This window comes from Salmo salar, chromosome 04 (genome assembly GCF_965601325.2).
Source record: "Salmo salar chromosome 04, fSalSal1, whole genome shotgun sequence".
Classification (NCBI taxonomy): domain Eukaryota; kingdom Metazoa; phylum Chordata; class Actinopteri; order Salmoniformes; family Salmonidae; genus Salmo; species Salmo salar.
The window spans coordinates 63,327,885-63,347,408 of NC_138294.1; the positions used below are offsets into that span (position 1 = coordinate 63,327,885).

Consider the following 19,524-nt stretch of genomic DNA (forward strand, 5'->3'; position numbering starts at 1 on the left):
TCTGGTCACGTGACTCACTCGAAGGGTTCGCTAGAGTCCTCTTTTGTCAGCTCCGAGGGGATGGGGATGCGTTTGTAGTACATCTCCCAGTCAAACGCCCCTCGCATGGCATCGCCCGCCTGCGTCTCGTAGCCAAAGTTGTCGTGGTCGATCACGTCGATCATCGGACACACGATAGACTTCCTGTTGTCGGCGATACGGTCTAAGAGATAGAGCATGAGTGGGGAGAAAGAGAGCCAGACAGAAATTGGTATACGGCCTAAGTCAAACAGTGTTAAAATGTTGCCCCCTTTGGACAAGGTAATAGGCACATTGTACAGATGAGTAATTCATATAATAGTATATTCATCTACCACAGAATGACCAGAAAGAAACTACATAGCAAATCATTGCGCAGTGTGCTCTAACAGGATGACTCACCCAGCAGCGGGGGCAGCCAGTTGATGTTGGCTTCACAGTGGGAGTCCAGGAAGGTGATGACCTCTCCATTGGCAGCCGCCGCCCCCAGCAGACGGGTCCTGATGAGACCCTCCCTCTTCTTGGTGCGCAGGATCCTCACCTTGGGCAGCCGCACCATGTACTCCTCCAGAGACCCCTTTAGGTGCTCTACAGGGAGAGAGACAGGAGAGAGGGGGGTTACAACACAGTCAGATGAACATGCATGCAGACACACATATGCACACACTGCATCCCTATAGTAAGGCCTCCAGGAGCACTGAAGGACAGACCTATCAACACAAAAGAACAGACATGAACTCACACGTACTCAAACACACACAAAGTCAGAGGAACACACAGTAGGTCTTGCACAATTAAGTGATAATGCCCAAGAAGCCAGTGTTTGGAGGATATATTGGCACGGGTGTTGTTAGGCCCAAGATGAAGTTGAGTTCCAATATATCCTCCAAACACCAGCTTCGAGGGCATTATAACTTTTATACGTGTTACCATAAGATATGAAAAAAAATTGTTGCACACTATATATAAACTCCCAGTCATTTATTGGGTAAATAACCAACGTTTCACCCTGAAGAAGGCACAGCGATACCGAAACGTTGGTGATTTACCACATATGCCACATGACTCATTTCTATAGCTTATAAAGTTTATTCGCCGTTAGTAAGCACCTCTACATAAAATAATTATCTCTGGGTGTGCGCCAGCTCAAGTTTAGTCCCAACACAAATCTAGGGTTGCTACCCAAGCCGGCTGGTTGTTCGTTCGGTTGCCAGAGACGCGACCCAGTCGTTCAGTCTAGAGGTCGACCGATTAATTAGGGCCGATTTCACGTTTTCATAAAAATCGGTAATCGGCATTTCTGGACACCGATCATGGCCGATTACATTGCACTCCACGAGGAGACTGCGTGTGTGGGAGCAAAACTCATGACTATGATTACATTTCCATTATTAGCAGCATTTAGGCTGTCCACTTTGAAGAGCCGAGACAGAATAGCCATATAAGGAATGGAACATATATGACCAGGGCCTGTGACCATTGTAACCTATACAGCTGTCAGATGTGGGCGTTAACAAGCAAGAACTGAGATGGAGAAAGGTCAAGGGAAGCTATTTTCATATAGAGGGAGGGGACTCTATACGTTATGCAAAGACAGAGTCCTATAAAAGGCAGGACTCTGTAATATGAGAATTTAGTATTTTTCATGGAAGGGCTCAGCTCTGTTATGTGTGTAATAGGGTCCTTCCATGGAAGGGCTCGGCTTTGCTACTCTGTATTAAAGTCTATATTGAATTCACAAGTTCTCGTAAGAGTGTTATATTTCTGAGGCAATATTCCATGACACGTGGCAGGCTGACTACCTGTTATGTGAGTGCAGTAAGGAGCCACGGTAAGGTGCTAGCTAGCATTAAACGTATCTTATAAAAAACAAATCAATCAATCTTAACATAATCACTAGTTAACTACACATGGTTGATGATATCACTAGTTTATCTAGCTTGTCCTGTGTTGCATATAATCGATGCGGTGCCTGTTAATTTGTCATTGAATGACAGCCTACTTCGCCAAACGGGTGATTTAACAAGCGCATTCGCGAAAAAAGCACTGTCGTTGCACCAATGTGTACCTAACCATAAACATCAATGCCTTTCTTAAAATCAATACACAAGTATATATTTTTAAACCTGCATATTTAGTTAATATTGCCTGCTAACATGAATTTATTTTAACTAGGGAAATTGTGTCACTTCTCTTGCGTTCTGTGCAAGCAGAATCAGGGTATATGCAGCAGTTTGGGGCACCTGGCTCGTTGCGGACTGTGTGAAGACCATTTCTTCCTAACAAAGACAGCCAACTTCGCCAAACGGGGGATGATTTAACAAAAGCACATTTGCGAAAAAAAGCACAATCGTTGCATGAATGTATCTAACCATAAACATCAATGCCTTTCTTAAAATCAATACACAGAAGTATATTTTTTTAAACCTGCATATTTAGTTGAATTTCTTTTATGTTCGCAGGCAATATTAAACTAGGGAAATTGTGTCACTTCTCTTGCGTTCATTGCACGCAGAGTCAGGGTATATGCAACAGTTTGGGCCGCCTGGCTCGTTACAAACTAATTTGCCCGAATTTTACTTAATTATGACATAACATTGACTTATGGATGCCACCCGTTAGATAAAATACGGAACGGTTCCGTATTTCACTGAAAGAATAAACGTTTTGTTTTCGAAATGATAGTTTCCGGATTTGACCATATTAATAACCTAAGGCTCGTAGTTCTGTGTATTATATTATAATTAAGTCTATGATTTGATAGAGCAGTCTGACTGAGTGATAGTAGGCAGCAGCAGGCTTGTAAGCATTCAAACAGCACTTTACTGCGTTTGCCAGCAGCTCTTCGCAATGCTTCAAGCATTGCGCTGTTTATGACTTCAAGCCTATCAACTCCCGAGATTAGGCTGGCAATACTAAAGTACCTCATGTTCTGAGCAAGGAACTTAAATGTTAGCTTTTTTACATGGCACATATTGCACTTTTACTTTTTTCTCCAACACTTTGTTTTTGCGTTATTTAAACCAAATTGAATATGTTTCATTATTTATTTGAGGCTACATTTATTTTATTGATGTATTATATTAAGTTAAAATAAGTGTTCATTGTTCATTCAGTATTGTTGTAATTGTCAATATTACAAATATATATTATATATATAAAATTTGCATAAACTGTTTTCTAGTGACATTTATTTGGATAGGACACTTTTGTTTAAAGGAGCTAGCCAACAATACAGCTAACACACTCACTTCAAACTGAAGCTGGAAAGACAAGCTGGCTGCACTTTGTTTCATTTTACCTGTTTTCTATTGATAGGTCTTTGTATAAATATCCCCCCAAATTATGCTGATTCATGATTTCTACTGGCTGAGAAAATCTCCCTGCCTCATCCTGACAAGTTCATTACTATGGAACATCTGGAGATCGAAATTTGAATATTGAAACAAATGTCGGAGACAGACAGCCTAAAAGAAATGTGAGATAATGTGTAGATGCTTTTTATAGTGGAGATCAAGTTTATAATTTGCCTGGCTGGGCTGATGAGACAGTGGATTACGCCGTTAGATTGAAGAGAGTAAATAAGCATTTTAACTTCATAGATTTAAGTGGTGGTAATTTGTGGAATAGACACCGTCTGGAATGCAGTTTTAACCAATTAGCATTCAGGATTAGACCCACCCATTGTATAATTACCATAACTGTCAGTTATGGATAAGACCACCATGAAAGTAACATAACCATTTAATGGGAAACTCCACTGTTTATACAGTCCTAAAATGTTTTCAATGTGAGCAGTCAAGTTTTCAAGATATTGGACTTTCAAGAAGCAAACTGTCGCCGACCACATCATCATGATGATGGAAACCCCGGGCGTAAACGTCCCCACCAGACACAAAATTGGTAGCTAGCTAGACGGAGCCTGCTTAAGATATTTTTCAATAAGTGTATTTTGCAAGTGAGTAGTTTGCATGTGCCATGACGTTAGCTTTACAAGCTTTCAACCACTGATTGGCTGCGGCTGTAATTAACCTAGCTTTCTGTGTCTGCCTCGGTCATGTTTCCGAGGGCATTATTTTTCATGAGCACAATTCATAGCCAGGGCATGGAGAGTAGTTTATGAGGAACGATACCCATGAAGACATGACCACAGAAGACCTTGAAGCACTGCAGTGCGATTGCTTACAAAAGCATGCTTCTATACTTGAATATGACGAAAAAGTGCGCAGGTATAACCGACATGGATGGCTACTTCAACAAACATGTGCACACACTCATCCCTCGAGACCTTATTCATTTACAGTCAATGCTTAAGACTTTTAGAGCACAGAACTCACATAGCTTCTTTTGTTGCATTCAGTGAGTATCTTTAGTAAGGCAATTACTGACATATTAGCAATGTTTTAAGCACAAGAGGACATATTTAATTGTGATAAAAGATATTCAACCATTCCTTTATAGATGTAATGCATAGAGGAGAAAATAGCTTCAAGAAGAACTCTCGCATAGAAGGAAGAAAAACAAGTTATTGGTAGCTGTGTTTTTTCAATATGTTTCTCCCAATCTCAAATCTATCTTCAGAGCAGTAGCTACACCGCCTCAAAAATAAATCAATCCACTCTCTTAGGAGTTTATAAATCTTCAGGCCTGACATCAAGTTAGTTGTGACAAGTCAATAATAATAAAAAAAACATTACATGCAGGGACACAGCCTTTATTCACTTCCTCTGACATGTCAAACAGCAAATCTTCCTGAAGAAAATGCTATATAAAAAACGAAGTTTCCCAATTCCCATCCCATATGCATTTCAATAAAAATGTAAAAATATCAGGCAAGTTAAATCAAGACCTACATTCAGTTGAGAGAAAACATTCTCTATTACAATAACAACCTGGCCATTCTGACTGGATAATATAACATGACTTATATGGACTTGTTGTTCAAGGTCAGTGTGTAACAGAAAGACAATCAAATGAAATGTATTTATAAAGCCCTTTTACAAAGCAGATGTCAAAGTGCTTATACAGAAACCCAGCCTAAAACCCCAAAGAGCAAGCAATGCAGATGTAGAAGTACGGTGGCTAGTAAAAACTAACTAGAAAAGGCAAGAACCTAGGAATAAACCTAGAGAGGAACCAGGCTCTGAGGGGTGGCCAGTCCTCTTATGGCTGTGCCGAGTGGAGACATAATCAACATCTATATGTGCAACCGAATTAACTCGACACGGATGACATCAAATTCACATTAAGGCCCTCAAATAATGGATTAAGGCGATTGCAGGCAAATTTCCATAAAATCTCCTGCCCCCCACCCCCCTCTTCCAGCCACAGAGGAGAGCCCCATATCCTTTCTTCATTATACTCAAGCAGGCCAGTAATTAAATCAGTCGGATTCTCCCACTCTCCAGTGTTCCCTCTCCCTCATTTCCCCTCTCTTTCACTATCCTTCTCTCAGCAGTGCCCAGACACATTACTGAGTTATTCCTTCTGACACAACTGTGATACTTATAGGGTGAAAGCTGAAGTTGTGTGTTTTACATGAGTACATAGCGCATTTCTATCTATACCCTTTATTAGTTATTGGAAAACTGGATGTATGGCAGGTTCATTGCATTTAGAAGTTGTTTTGCTACAAACAATCTTAACTGGGAGGGACTTTGAGTCATTTTATTTGGTAAAGTGTCCATATAATGGTAGTTTATAGATTTTTAAGTTCACAGAGGCTGCTGATATAAAGGGTTTGCCCAGGTCCTGTTGAGTGTGAATAGAACTGTAACCACTCACTGTGCACACAGAACACTCCTCCTTTCATTAAAATGGCCTTACCCTGGGCCTTGTACAATATAAGCACAAAGCACGAGGCCCCTTTAACAGACAACCTTCAATGGGAGGACACAATGGCTGAGCTTAACAAAGGAGGGAATGAGAGAGAGACATCCACCACCCACCAAACTCTCCGCAATCAGGTGAACAGCATTTTAACAGTCAGCACTAAAGCAAGATTCATTCAAACACGGTGGTAGCGGCGGCAGTAGAGAAAAATGATAATGCATCACATTAGGCATTTGTGTCGGCCGTCAGGGCTGGAATTGGAAGAAGGGCCCCAGAATCATACCTACTATAAAAGTAATACAACGTAATGAATTGCAGAGGATGGGAAGGCAATGCCGGGGGGACCATTTCCAACACTGCCTGATAAATGGACCAGCCAAACAGAATAATTTCATATTGGGACCCTGTGGATCAAAAAGGAGGCTCTTCCACAAAATTACTGGGTATATAAAAAAATATATATCACCTGGGCTGCTCCCCCCAGACACTAGGCAACAAGGGCCACGCATTACAAATGGGAGTCTGTCACTGGCCTCCCCTTCCTGGCAGCCACAAATTGGATTCCAAAGATCGGGGGAAAAGCAATGACCCTTTCAAAACTTTTTCTAAAACGGTTGCTGGGCTACTAAAAGTGGCTCACAAAATGTGCTTAAACCTCTCGGTCTGATTTCTCACTGGTCCGGGGCTCGTCTTTTTGGCTGCCCAATGTTCTGGAAGGGTAGACTTGATCCAAAGTGACAGCTGGGCCAGGTTTCTCAATCTGGCGCTCTCTCATTTCTCCACCTCTCTCTTTACCTCTCACTCCATTTTTCAATCTTTCACTCTCACTTTCTCCAGCTTTCCATCTTTATCCCACCTCCCCCACTCTCTTTTTGGCAGAATGTGTTGTGGGTAGTGAGACTGTCTGCTGTCAGCTCTTTAGGGAACCTGCACTGACCAAATTAAAACCCATCTCCATGGATCGCAGTATCAAATATCTGAATCACCAAAGTCCTCAAGTTCCCATCTGTTACGCAACCCCCACGATCAGCCAGTGAAACACCTGGGCGGTGGTAGAACAACACTGCAACAACAACAGATAAAGGTCCGGGAGAAAGAAAAACGCCATATGGTGGGCACAGCAACAACGTTTGAAGTCAATACTCAATTACATTTGCATTTGGTTTAGCAACATACTAGGCTGTTCGAATATTCTAGATTTAGCTCTAGTTTGACATTGGAACAAGGACTATGAGGGAAGATGAGGGCAGGTCCCCCCATATGCACCGTCAATAAATCACAGGTTATGAATCAACCATTATGAGATTGATTTTTGACTGAAGCACGCTGACACAAACTTTACTTCATGCTCCCCCAGACATCCTGTGATTAGACAACGAACATTTGCATTGTGGAGTGACTAAGGGAAAAGGTTACGGGGTCAAATTATGACTGGTTAATAAGTGCATAAATTATCCCAGACTCATCCGGTTTACTCAAATTGGGAAGGAAATTCATCTGTGGAATGAGCGAGAAGGTGATTAATCCGTGGAATGAGCGGCACCCTGCTCGGCAAAAACATTAGACTTTATTAAATGTGGGACAGGGAATATGATTGGGGCTGTGACTTCATCGACATGAATAATTTTACGGTACAGATGAGGCGTTTACTATCAAGCGCCTCAAATATACATTTCTGCTTTAGGGAACATGTCACATTTCCCCAAACAGCTAATTGAATGAACGCAACAACATGAGAGAAGCAAGTCACGCAAGCAGCAGCAATTATGTGGGGCTCAAAAAGGCAAAACATTCACAATGATTAACATTGCTAATGAAGCCTATATGGTTTTAGTGGTGTCTTTCAGCATATCAAAAGTTTGGTAATGTCAAGTCTATAAAAGGACCCCTTGAGTCATGTGCAGCTTTAGCTACAACAGAGTCACACAACCTTGATATGCCAAATGCACTCATGTTGTGAATTTAAACCAACCTACCCTTTTCAAAACAACTTTACAACACAGTGTACACAGAAGCAACATGCATTGTGTGGGGATGACTGTTTTCCTTAAGTAACAAATAGCAAGAAGGTCAAGTGCCAAAATCAGTAAACACTCTTACCCAGTAACTTAGAAGTTACCAACTTCATGACCATTGTGGCGGATGAATCAGAATTAGTTGGGTAACATAGATAATTAAGATGTTTTATTAGCATAATATGTTTATGTGAGATACTTGTCATTAGAAAGTATCCCTTTGGACTCTGGTGTCTTTTAGTTGCACTTTTCCCTTAGCTGGGGCTCAGTCACTTGGGGCCCAGAGAGGGGAGAGGTCAGGCTTGTCTTTTACATGTCCCCGAAGAGGACAGAATGAAACATTGTCTTCATATGTGAATGTATCTGTTAACCTGTTAGGGCTAGGGGGCAGTATTGACACGGCTGGATAAAAAACATACCCGATTTAATCTGGTTACCACTCCTACCCAGTAACTAGAATATGCATATACTTATTACATATGGATAGAAAAGACCCTAAAGTTTCTAAAACTGTTTGAATGGTGTCTGAGTATAACAGAACTCAAATGGCAGGTCAAAACCTGAGCGATTCCTTTACAGGAAGTGGCCTGTCTGACCATTTCTTGAACTTCTTTTCCATCTCTATCTTTTACTAAGGATCTCTGCTCTAACGTGACACTTCCCACGTCTTCCATAGGCTCTCAGAGCCCGGGAAAAAACAGAATGTCGTCATTCCAGCCCCAGGCTGAAACACATTATCGCCTTTCTCAAGTGGCCGATCAAGGGACTCTGGGCTTATGCGCGTGACCCGACCGCCCCCGCCTTTGTGATTTTTTCCTCTGTTTGCCGAAAAGGAGATTCCCTGTCGGAATATTATCGCTTTTCTACGAGAAAAATGGCGTAAAAATTGATTTTAAACAGCGGTTGACATGCTTCGAAGTACGGTAATGGAATATTTAGAATTTTGTCACGAATTGCGCCATGCGCGCGACACTTCTTTACCATTTCGGATAGTGTCTGGAACGCACGAACAAAACGCCGCTATTCGGATATAACGATGGATTATTTTGGACCAAACCAACATTTGTTATTGAAGTAGCAGTCCTGGGAGTGCATTCTGACGAAGACAACAAAAGGTAATCAAACTTTTATAATAGTAAATATGATTATGGTGAGTGCTAAACTTGCCGGGTGTCTAAATAGCGAGCCCGTGATGCCTGGGCTATGTACTTAGAATATTGCAAAATGTGCTTTCACCAAAAAGCTATTTTAAAATCGGACATATCGAGTGCATAGAGGAGGTCTGTATCTATAATTCTTAAAATAATTGTTATGCTTTTTGTGAACGTTTATCGTGAGTAATTTAGTAAAATGTTAGCGAATTCCCCAGAAGTTTGCGGGGGGTATGCTAGTTCTGAACGTCACATGCTAATGTAAAAAGCTGGTTTTTGATATAAATATGAACAAAACATGCATGTATTGTATAACATAATGTCCTAGGGTTGTCATCTGATGAAGATCATCAAAGGTGAGTGCTGCATTTAGCTGTCTTCTGGGTTTTGGTGACATTATATGCTGGCTTGAAAAATGGGTGTCTGATTATTTCTGGCTTGGTACTCTGCTGACATAATCTAATGTTTTGCTTTCGTTGTAAAGCCTTTTTGAAATCGGACAGTGTGGTTAGATTAACAAGAGTCTTGTCTTTAAATAGCTGTAAAATAGTCATATGTTTGAGAAATTGAAGTAATAGGATTTTTAAGGTTTTGAAAATCGTGCCACAGGCTGCAAGTGGCTGTTACGTAGGTGGGACGCAAGCGTCCAACCTAGCCCATAGAGGTTAACCTGTTGGGTCTAGGGGGCAGCATTTGCACGTCTGGATAAAAAAAATGTACCCGATTTAATCTGGTTACTAATCCTACCCAGTAACTAGAATATGCATATACTTATTATATATGGATAGAAAACACTCTAAAGTTTCCAAAACTGTTTGAATGGTGTCTGTGAGTATAACAGAACTCATTTGGCAGGCAAAACCCTGAGACATTTTCTGACAGGAAGTGGATACCTGATGTGTTGTATTGACTTTAAACCTATCCCATTGAAAAACACAGGGGTTTAGGAATATTTTGGCACTTCCTATTGCTTCCACTAGATGTCACCAGCCTTTACAAAGTGTTTTGAGTCTTCTGGAGGGAGATCTGACCGAACAAGAGCCATGGAACGGTGATGTCCCATTAGACACCTGGCGCGCTACTTCATGTTGGGTACCCTCGTTCCAATACGTTATAAAAGGCTATGCATTCGTCCACCTTGAATATTATTCATGTTCTGGTTAAAAAAGGCCCTAATGATTTATGCTATACAACGTTTGACATGTTTGAACGAACGGAAATATATTTTTTCCCCTCGTTCATGACGAGAAGTCCGGCTGGCTTACATCATGTGCTAACGAGACGGAGATTTTTGGACATAAATGATGAGCTTTTTTGAACAAAACTACATTCGTTATGGACCTGTGATACCTGGAAGTGACATCTGATGAAGAGAATCAAAGGTAATGGATTATTTACATAGTATTTTCGATTTTAGATCTCCCCAACATGACGTCTAGTCTGTATCGCAACGCGTATTTTTCTGGGCACAGTGCTCAGATTATTGCAAAGTGTGATTTCCCAGTAAGGTTATTTTTAAATCTGGCAAGTTGATTGCGTTCAAAAGATGTAAATCTATAATTCTTTAAATGACAATATAATATTTTACCAATGTTTTCTAATTTTAATTATTTAATTTGTGACGCTGACTTGACTGCCGGTTATTGGAGGGAAACGATTTCCTCAACATCAATGCCATAGTAAAACGCTGTTTTTGTATATAAATATGAACTTGATAGAACTAAAAATGCATGCATTGTCTAACATAATGTCCTAGGAGTGTCATCTGATGGAGATTGTAAAAGGTTAGTGTATCATTTTAGCTGGTTTTATGGTTTTGGTGACCCTGTCTTTGACTTGACAAAACATTACACACAACTCTTGTAAATGTACTGTCCTAACATACTCTAAATTTATGCTTTCGCCGTAAAACCTTTTTGAAATCGTAAAACGTGGTTAGATTAAGGAGATGTTTATCTTTCAAATGGTGTAACATAGTTGTATTTTTGAAAAATTTGAATTTTGACATTTATTTGGATTCAAATTTGCCGCTCTTGAAATGCACCTGCTGTTGATGGAGTGCACCACAGGTGGCACGCTAGCGTCCCACCTAGCCCCAAGAGGTTAAACCATGTGAAGGGATGGCGTGATTAATAGGGAACCAATTACTTGTCTCCACAATGTCTGTTCGCAAGTCACTCCCTCCTTTTCCATTGGGGGAAGGTGTATGGCCGTGTCTGGACCATTGTATGTCCTCTTTGATAATGCACTTATCCTGGGGTAGTGTATGACCTAGAGGCTCACTCCCCTCAGTGAGCTTGTCCAGGAGTGGAGTCAAGAGGGGGTTTACTTGAGATGGGAGTATCTAGAGTTGTCAATTGATATATGCCATTGGATGAGATGGTGTTTTTACATTTACATTTTAGTCATTTAGCAGACGCTCTTATCCAGAGCGACTTACAGTAGTGAACGCATACATTTCATACATTTCTTTTTCTTCCCCGTACTGGTGCCCGTGGGAATCGAACCCACTACCCTGGCGTTGCAAACACCATGCTCTACCAACTGAGCCACACAGCTCTACCAACTGTACTATGAAGTACCAGGAACGAGATTAGAACCTCGTCATTAGGGACCAAACTGAACGATAATTTATAGCGAATGTTATCTGGCTAAGGGATACTCCTTTCTAAAGTATAAGATCCCTTTGTGAACAGTTCCTAAGATCTGTTGTTCATCATGTACGTTGAGAGGGGTGGATCTTGGGTATAAAAGATCTTTGTACTTTTGTGTAATCACTTTCTCAATGGTTCATTAGAGATAGCGCATCATTGAAGGTCAAGTGCTTTTGCAAAAGCATCTTAATTATTAAAGATGTAGTTTTAAGTATAACTCTGACTGGTGTGTGAAGTTTGTAACTCTCCTCATTTGGTAATGCAGAAATTAGCCACCACACCATGAAGCATAAACTAACAAAAACAAATGTATTGGTTCCATCCAGTGAGTTACAGTGTGAAGTAACTGAGTGTTTTGATTTGAACTGCTGTGGTCTGGAGACATCTGGGAATGGGAAAGACCGGGACAGTATGGTACATTTGGGGACACATGATCAGTAGCAGAGACAACCTCTGGTCCCACAGCCATGTTCTCCGAATGCACTTTTTTAATTCAATTAGCTTCCAATTACAGTGGAGGCAATATGGCCCAGGGAGGATCTGTCTGAGGTGGTGGATTCATTCCCAGACGCTTGGCAGCACACCAAAAAGACTGCAGTGGGGCCCAGAATATATTCCTCCAGCAAAATAATCAAGTGTCCTTCTGAACTTCATCACACTCCCCTCTCCCTGGGCATGCTGCTATGATTTGCTAAGGATTTTTTGTGTGGCCACCATTAAAAGTTATGTCTGTAAGGATGATGGGCTTGGGAGAGTATGAAAGGCTCCCTATTCTGGGATTTGGATGACCCCATGTACTGAGGGAAATACACAGGGAGTAAACAGGTAGTGGGGATATGATAAGAGATTTTACAGATGAGCACTGACTACACACAGGTGTACAATAAATCATAGAAACCAGCCTGATAAGTAGCTTTTCTAACAGGAATGGAGTGACAAATGTTTGCATAGGAACAGTGTGTGTTGAAGGGTAAAAATACCTCACAGAGCTAGTTAGCTCAAAGAACCTGAAGACGTCCTGGCCCCGTTACCTTTCAGTCAGCCACAACTGTTCTCTTATTCACACATTCCCAAACTCTCACAGTCTCAAACGACTAACAAGTCTGAGGACGTATGGCGAGTTCCACAATTCTGAACCTCTGAAGCCGCAAAGGAACAAAGTTGTGGCGTTCCGCTCCGAGTTCAAACCAGTTGAGATACTCAAATCCCTGTTTGTTCATTTTCTAAATATTATTTCCAGCTAAGAGAAAAAATGTGTCAATGAAATATTCATGAGCCCAAACTCTGAGCAGAGGAGTGGGAAGATATGTGTTCTAATGCATTTTATCATTAATTTGTTTAGCAGAGATCTGCCTCCCTTCATCCAGGGCGGCTTATCCTCCTTAGCACAATAAAAAAGAAAAGATTTTCCATCCACAAACTCATTACGAAGAGATAGTTTTTTTTTTTTTTTTAAACTGGGGCAATTGAGGCAAAGTACTTTGCTGTAGGGGTAAGACAGCTGCTCCCCATTAAAAAGAGTGAACAGTGAAGCCAACATCCTTCGGGTCACGAGCGGGCTGCTTTAACCATTCGGCTGGTGCCCTGATTGAAGTCTCCCTCTCCCCAGAGCTGCTCCTATTAGCAGAACAGCAGGAAATGGGCCTTCTGCTCTCCAGGGTAGGGCTATTAAAATATATATATATATATTTTTAGGATGACAACAATGACTCCATTAAGCCATCCAACTTCTCAACAGTTATTTTGAGATGGTGGTCCTCCGTAGCTCAGTTGGTAGAGCATGGCGCCAGGATAGTGGGTTCGATTCCCGGGATCACCCATATGTAAAATGTATGCACGCATGTGTAAGCGTCTGCTAAATGGCACATATTATCATTTACACCATTAGATGCTAATGAGCCAGGGCTCCACAGGGAGCAGCACTAGCTCGCCCCAAAATAATTACTGAAAAAAATTACAGCTTAATGAAAACATTCTCACATCATCGACTACAGATGGCCTGCACGAGCGCATGCATAAACAGCAGCCCAGGCTCCTGAAAGAACTCGTAAAAAATACAAAAGGAGAAGTTATGACAAATGAGTCTCAGGCAAAACGAACAGTAATGCCATCTCCTGGGGCTGCTAAAAAGCCTTCCTTCCTTCAAATCAAATTTTATTTGTCACATAAGCCGAATACAACAGGTGTAGACCTTACAGTGAAATGCTTACTTACAAGCCCTTAACCAATGATGCAGTCAAGAAAATACCCCAAAAATGTAAATTTAAAAAAAGTAAGTTAAGAGAAACAAATAATTAAAGCGCAGCAATGAATAACAATAGCGGGGCTATATACAGGGGGTACCGGTACAGAGTCAATGTGCGGGAGCACCGTGTCGAGGTAATTGAGATAATTATGTACATGCAGGTAGGGTTGTTAAAGTGGCTATGCATAGATAATAACAGAGTAGTAGCAGCGTGGGGGGGGGGGGCAAATAGTCTGGGTAGCCATTTGATAAGCTGTTCAGAAGTCTTATGGCTTGGGGGTGGAAGCTGTTTAAGCAGCCTCTTGGACCTAGACTTGGCGCTCCGGTACCGCTTGCCACCCTGTAGCAGAGAGAACAGTCTATGACTAGGGTGGCTGGAGTCTGATGATTTTTTGGGCCTTCCTCTGAAACCGCCTGGTATAGCTTGGCTCCGGTGATGTACTGGGCCGAACGCACTACCCTCTGTAGTGCCTTGCGGTCGGAGGCCGAGTAGTTGCCATACCAGGCAGTGATGCAACCCGTCAGGACGCTCTCGATGGTGCAGCTGTAAAATCTTTTGACCATCTGAGGACCCATGCCTAATCTTTTCAGTCTCCTGAGGGGGAATAGGTTTTCTCGTGCCCTCTTCACGACTGTCTTGGTGTGCTTGGACCATGATAGTTTGTTGGTGATGTGGACGCCAAGGAACTTGAAGCTCTCAACCTGCTCCACTACAGCCCCGTCGATGAGAATGGGGGTGTGCTCGGTCCACTTTTTCCTGTAGTCCACAATCATCTCCTTTGTCTTGATCACGTTGAGGGAGAGGTTGTTGTCCTTCCACCACATGGTCAGGACTCTGACCTCCTCCCTATAGGCTGTCTCATCGTTGTCAGTGATCAGGCCTACCACTGTTGTGTCATCAGCAAACTTAATGATGGTGTCGGAGTTGTGTTTGGCCGTGCAGTCATGAGTGAACAGGGAATACAGGAGGGGAATGAGCACGCACCCCTGAGGGGCCCCCGTGTTGAGGATGTGTTGTTACCTACCCTTACCACCTGGGGTCGGCCCGTCAGGAAGTTCAGGATCCAGTTGCAGAGGGAGCTGTTTAGTCCCAGGGTCCTTAGCTTAGTGATGAGCTTTGAGGCCATTATGGTGTTGAACACTGAGCTGTAGTCAATGAATAGCATTCTCACATAGGTGTTCCTTTTGTCCAGGTGGGAAAGGGCAGTGTGGAGTGCAATAGAGATTGCATCATCTGTGGATCTGTTGGTGCGGTATGCAAATTGTAGTGGGTGTAGGGTTTCTGGGATAATGGTGTTTATGTGAGTCATGACCAGCCTTTCAAAGCATTTCATGGTTACAGACATGAGTGCTACGGTTCGGTAGTCATTTAGGCAAGTTACCTTAGTGTTCTTGAGCACAGGGACTATGGTGGTCTGCTTGAAACATGTTGGTATTACAGACTCCTGAGGTTGAAAATGTCAGTGAAGACACCTCCAAGTTGGTCAGCGCATGCTCGGAGTACACGTCCTGCTAATCCGTCTGGCCCTGCGGCCTTGTGAATGTTAGCCTGTTTAAAGGTCTTACTCACATCGGCTGCGGAGAGCGTGATCACAGTCATCCGGAACAGTTGATGCTCTCATGCACGTTTCAGTGTTACTTGCCTCGAAGCGAGCATAGCAGTTATTTAGTTTGTCTGGTAGGCTTGTGTCACTGTGCAGCTCTCGGCTGTGCTTCCCTTTGTAGTCTGTAATAGTTTGCAAGCCCTGCCACATCCGACGAGCGTCGGAGCCGGTGTAGTACGATTTGATCTTAGTCCTGTATTGATGCTTTGCCTGTTTGATGGTTCGTCGGAGGGCATAGCGGGATTTCTTATAAGCTTCCTGGTTGGAGTCCTGTTCCTTGAAAGCGGCAGCTCTACCCTTTAGCTCAGTGCGAATGTTGCCTGTAATCCATGGCTTCTGGTTGGGGTATGTACGTACAGTCATTGTGGGGACGATGTCCTCAATGCACTTATTGATAAAGCCAGTGACTGATATGCCATTGGAACATATTCCAGTCTGTGCTAGCAAAACAGTCCTATAGTTTAGCATCTGCTTCATCTGACCACTTTTTATAGACCGAGTCACTGGTGCTTCCCACTTGAATTTTCGCTTGTAAGCAGGAATCAGGAGGATAGAGTTATGGTCAGATTTGCCAAATGGAGGGCGAGGGAGAGCTTTGTATGCGTCTCTGTGTGCTGAGTAGAGGTAGTCTAGATTTTATTTTTACCTCTGGTTGCACATTTAACATGTTGATAGAACTTCGGTAAAACTGATTTAAGTTACCCTGCATTAAAGTCACCGGCCACTAGGAATGCCGCCTCTGGATGAGCGTTTTCCTGTTTGCTTATGGCGGAATACAGCTCATTTAGTGCGGTGTTAGTTCCAACCTCGCTCTGTGGTGGTATATAGACAGCTTCGAAAAAAACAGATAAACTCTCTGGGTAAATAGTGAGGTCTGCAGCTTATCATAAGATTCTCCACCTCAGGCGAGCAAAACTTTGAGACTTCCTTAGATATCGTGCACCAACTGTTGTTTACATAAATGCATAGGCCCCCACCCCATGTCTTACCAGAGGCTGCTGTTCGGTCTTGCCGATAGAGTGCATAACCCGTCAGCTCTATGTTCTTAATGTCGTCGTTCATCCACGACTCGGTGAAGCAAAATATTACAATTTTTAATGTCCCGATGGTAGGATATACGTGCTTTCAGTTCGTCCCATTTATTTTCTAGCGATTGAACGTTAGCTAGCAGAACCGAGGGTAAGGGCAGATTAGCCACTCGTCGCCTGGTCCTCACAAGGCAACCTGATCTTTTGCCTCGGAATCGCCGTTTCCTTCTCCAGCGAATCACGGGGATTGGGGCCTGGTCGGGTGTCAACAGTATATCCCTCGTGTCCGACTCATTGAAGAAAAACTCTTCGTCCAGTTTGAGGTGAGCAATCCCAGTTCTGATGTTTAGAAGCTCTTTTCGGTCATAGGAGACGGTAGCAGCAACATTATGAACAAAACAAGTGACGAACAACGCGAAAAAACAAAATAGCATGATTGGTTGAGGGCCGATAAGACAACTTAATGAGATAAGTGGTTAACTGCTTAATAGACATAAGTTTCTGTTACAGAGCAGCAATGAATACGGCTTTACTCTATCGAGCAAACAGGTATACATGAACGGGCACCACGACCTCCCTTGCAGCCCTTGGGCCAAACAAACACACCAACCTTGTATAACCTCTATGGGCTAGGCGGGACGAATTCGTCCCACCTACGTAACAGCCACTTGAAGCCTGTGGCGCGATTTTCAAAACCTTAAAAATCCTATTACTTCAATTTCTCAAACATATGACTATTTTACAGCTATTTAAAGACAAGACTCTCGTTAATCTAACCACACTGTCCGATTTCAAAAAGGCTTTACAACGAAAGCAAAACATTAGATTATGTCAGCAGAGTACCAAGCCAGAAATAATCAGACACCCATTTTTCAAGCTAGCATATAATGTCACCAAAACCCAGAAGACAGCTAAATGCAGCACTCACCTTTGATGATCTTCATCAGATGACAACCCTAGGACATTATGTTATACAATACATGCATGTTTTGTTCAATCAAGTTCATATTTATATCAAAAACCAGCTTTTTACATTAGCATGTGACGTTCAGAACTAGCATACCTCCCGCAAACTTCCGGGGAATTCGCTAACATTTTACTAAATTACTCACGATAAACGTTCACAAAAAGCATAACAATTATTTTAAGAATTATAGATACAGACCTCCTCTATGCACTCGATATGTCCGATTTTAAAATAGCTTTTTGGTGAAAGCACATTTTGCAATATTCTAAGTACATAGCCCAGGCATCACGGGCTAGCTATTTAGACACCCGGCAAGTTTAGCACTCACCATAATCATATTTACTATTATAAAAGTTTGATTACCTTTTGTTGTCTTCGTCAGAATGCACTCCCAGGACTGCTACTTCAATAACAAATGTTGGTTTGGTCCAAAATAATCCATCGTTATATCCGAATAGCGGCGTTTTGTTCGTGCGTTCCAGACACTATCCGAAATGGTAAAGAAGGGTCGTGCGCATGGCGCAATTCGTGACAAAAAAAATTCTAAATATTCCATTACCGTACTTCGAAGCATGTCAACCGCTGTTTAAAATCAATTTTTACGCCATTTTTCTCGTAGAAAAGCGATAATATTCCGACAGGGAATCTCCTTTTCGGCAAACAGAGGGAAAAAAAATCACAAAGGCGGGGGCGGTCGGGTCACGCGCCTAAGCCCAGAGTCCCTTGATCGGCCACTTGAGAAAGGCGATAATGTGTTTCAGCCTGGGGCTGGGATGACGACATTCTGTTTTTTCCCGGGCTCTGAGCGCCTATGGAAGACGTGGGAAGTGTCACGTTAGAGCAGAGATCCTTAGTAAAAGATAGAGATGGAAAAGAAGTTCAAGAAATGGTCAGACAGGCCACTTCCTGTAAAGGAATCTCTCAGGTTTTGACCTGCCATTTGAGTTCTGTTATACTCACAGACACCATTCAAACAGTTTTAGAAACTTTAGGGTGTTTTCTATCCATATGTAATAAGTATATGCATATTCTAGTTACTGGGTAGGAGTGGTAACCAGATTAAATCGGGTATGTTTTTTATCCAGCCGTGTCAATACTGCACCCTAGCCCTAACAGGATAAGGTGTGTTAGGGAAAATTAAATTAGAGCCTAATGAAGATCGAGACAATCCCCCCCCCCATGCAAGCAGCTAAGCCCGATAATTAGTCAAAGCGCGGAGGCATAAGGCAGGCATCAGACAGACAGACAAATTGGTTTTAATAATGCAGGGTTGGCCATCTTCAGGGCATTTCTGCCACACCGTGGAGGCCATGCTGGCCACACATCTCCACAGCGTGTGCACCGCCAGTTAGCTCTCCATCACCTCTATCTATAAACTCTTACTATTGTCGTTCTCTCTTTAAGGTCCATCACCTCCCCTTGCAGTCAGTCTTTTTTCAACTCCTCCATTTCGCTCTCACATTCTCTCCATTGGTTTGCGTAGTCTCTCTTCCCTTATGTTTCTCACCTTCATTTTCCTGTTCCATCTCTTCCTCCCACTCTCACCCTTTGACAGATTTCACAGGGTGTGATAAAGTTCAAAGTGGCTCCACCCCTGCTGCCAGCGGTCTCTGGCAGAGGGCACACAAACATAAAACCTCCCCTTAATTCACTGTTGCTAAATTATTATTAGAAATGGGAGGTGAGCATGCCAGGGTTTAAGTCATCAGACACAGGATCAGTCGTGTTATGTAGGGGGAGAAAAACAAGTTCACAACAACGCCCAAGCCTTATTTGGGGTTGGTTATGACTGATGGTGATGACAGGGTGTTGACAGAACGGAGATGCCACAGAGCAATATGGAGGCCATCCCAGTGTCACCTTCCCAGATGTGTTAGTGCAGGTCGGACAGTATTTCTACCGACTACCTAAACACACCGTCTGTGGAACAGGGAGATGGGAGGCGGATGCTGCAAGACTAGGCCAGGTCAAAAAGGCCGGCCAGGGGGCCGTATGTGGCCCGCGACCTGA

At 42.6% G+C, this 19,524-nt stretch overlaps 1 protein-coding gene across 1 annotated transcript in view; it reads right to left on the minus strand.

Annotated features, from left to right (window-relative positions):
* Positions 1-19,524, minus strand: part of LOC106603494 (polypeptide N-acetylgalactosaminyltransferase 10) — a 114,494-nt gene that overhangs the window by 30,879 nt on the left and 64,091 nt on the right. The window contains exons 5-6 of the mRNA XM_014197263.3: positions 421-606; positions 19-202 (exon numbers count right to left, since the gene is read on the minus strand). Of these exons, the coding sequence (XP_014052738.1) occupies positions 19-202; positions 421-606 (370 nt within the window). The remainder of the gene's footprint in view (positions 1-18; positions 203-420; positions 607-19,524) is intronic.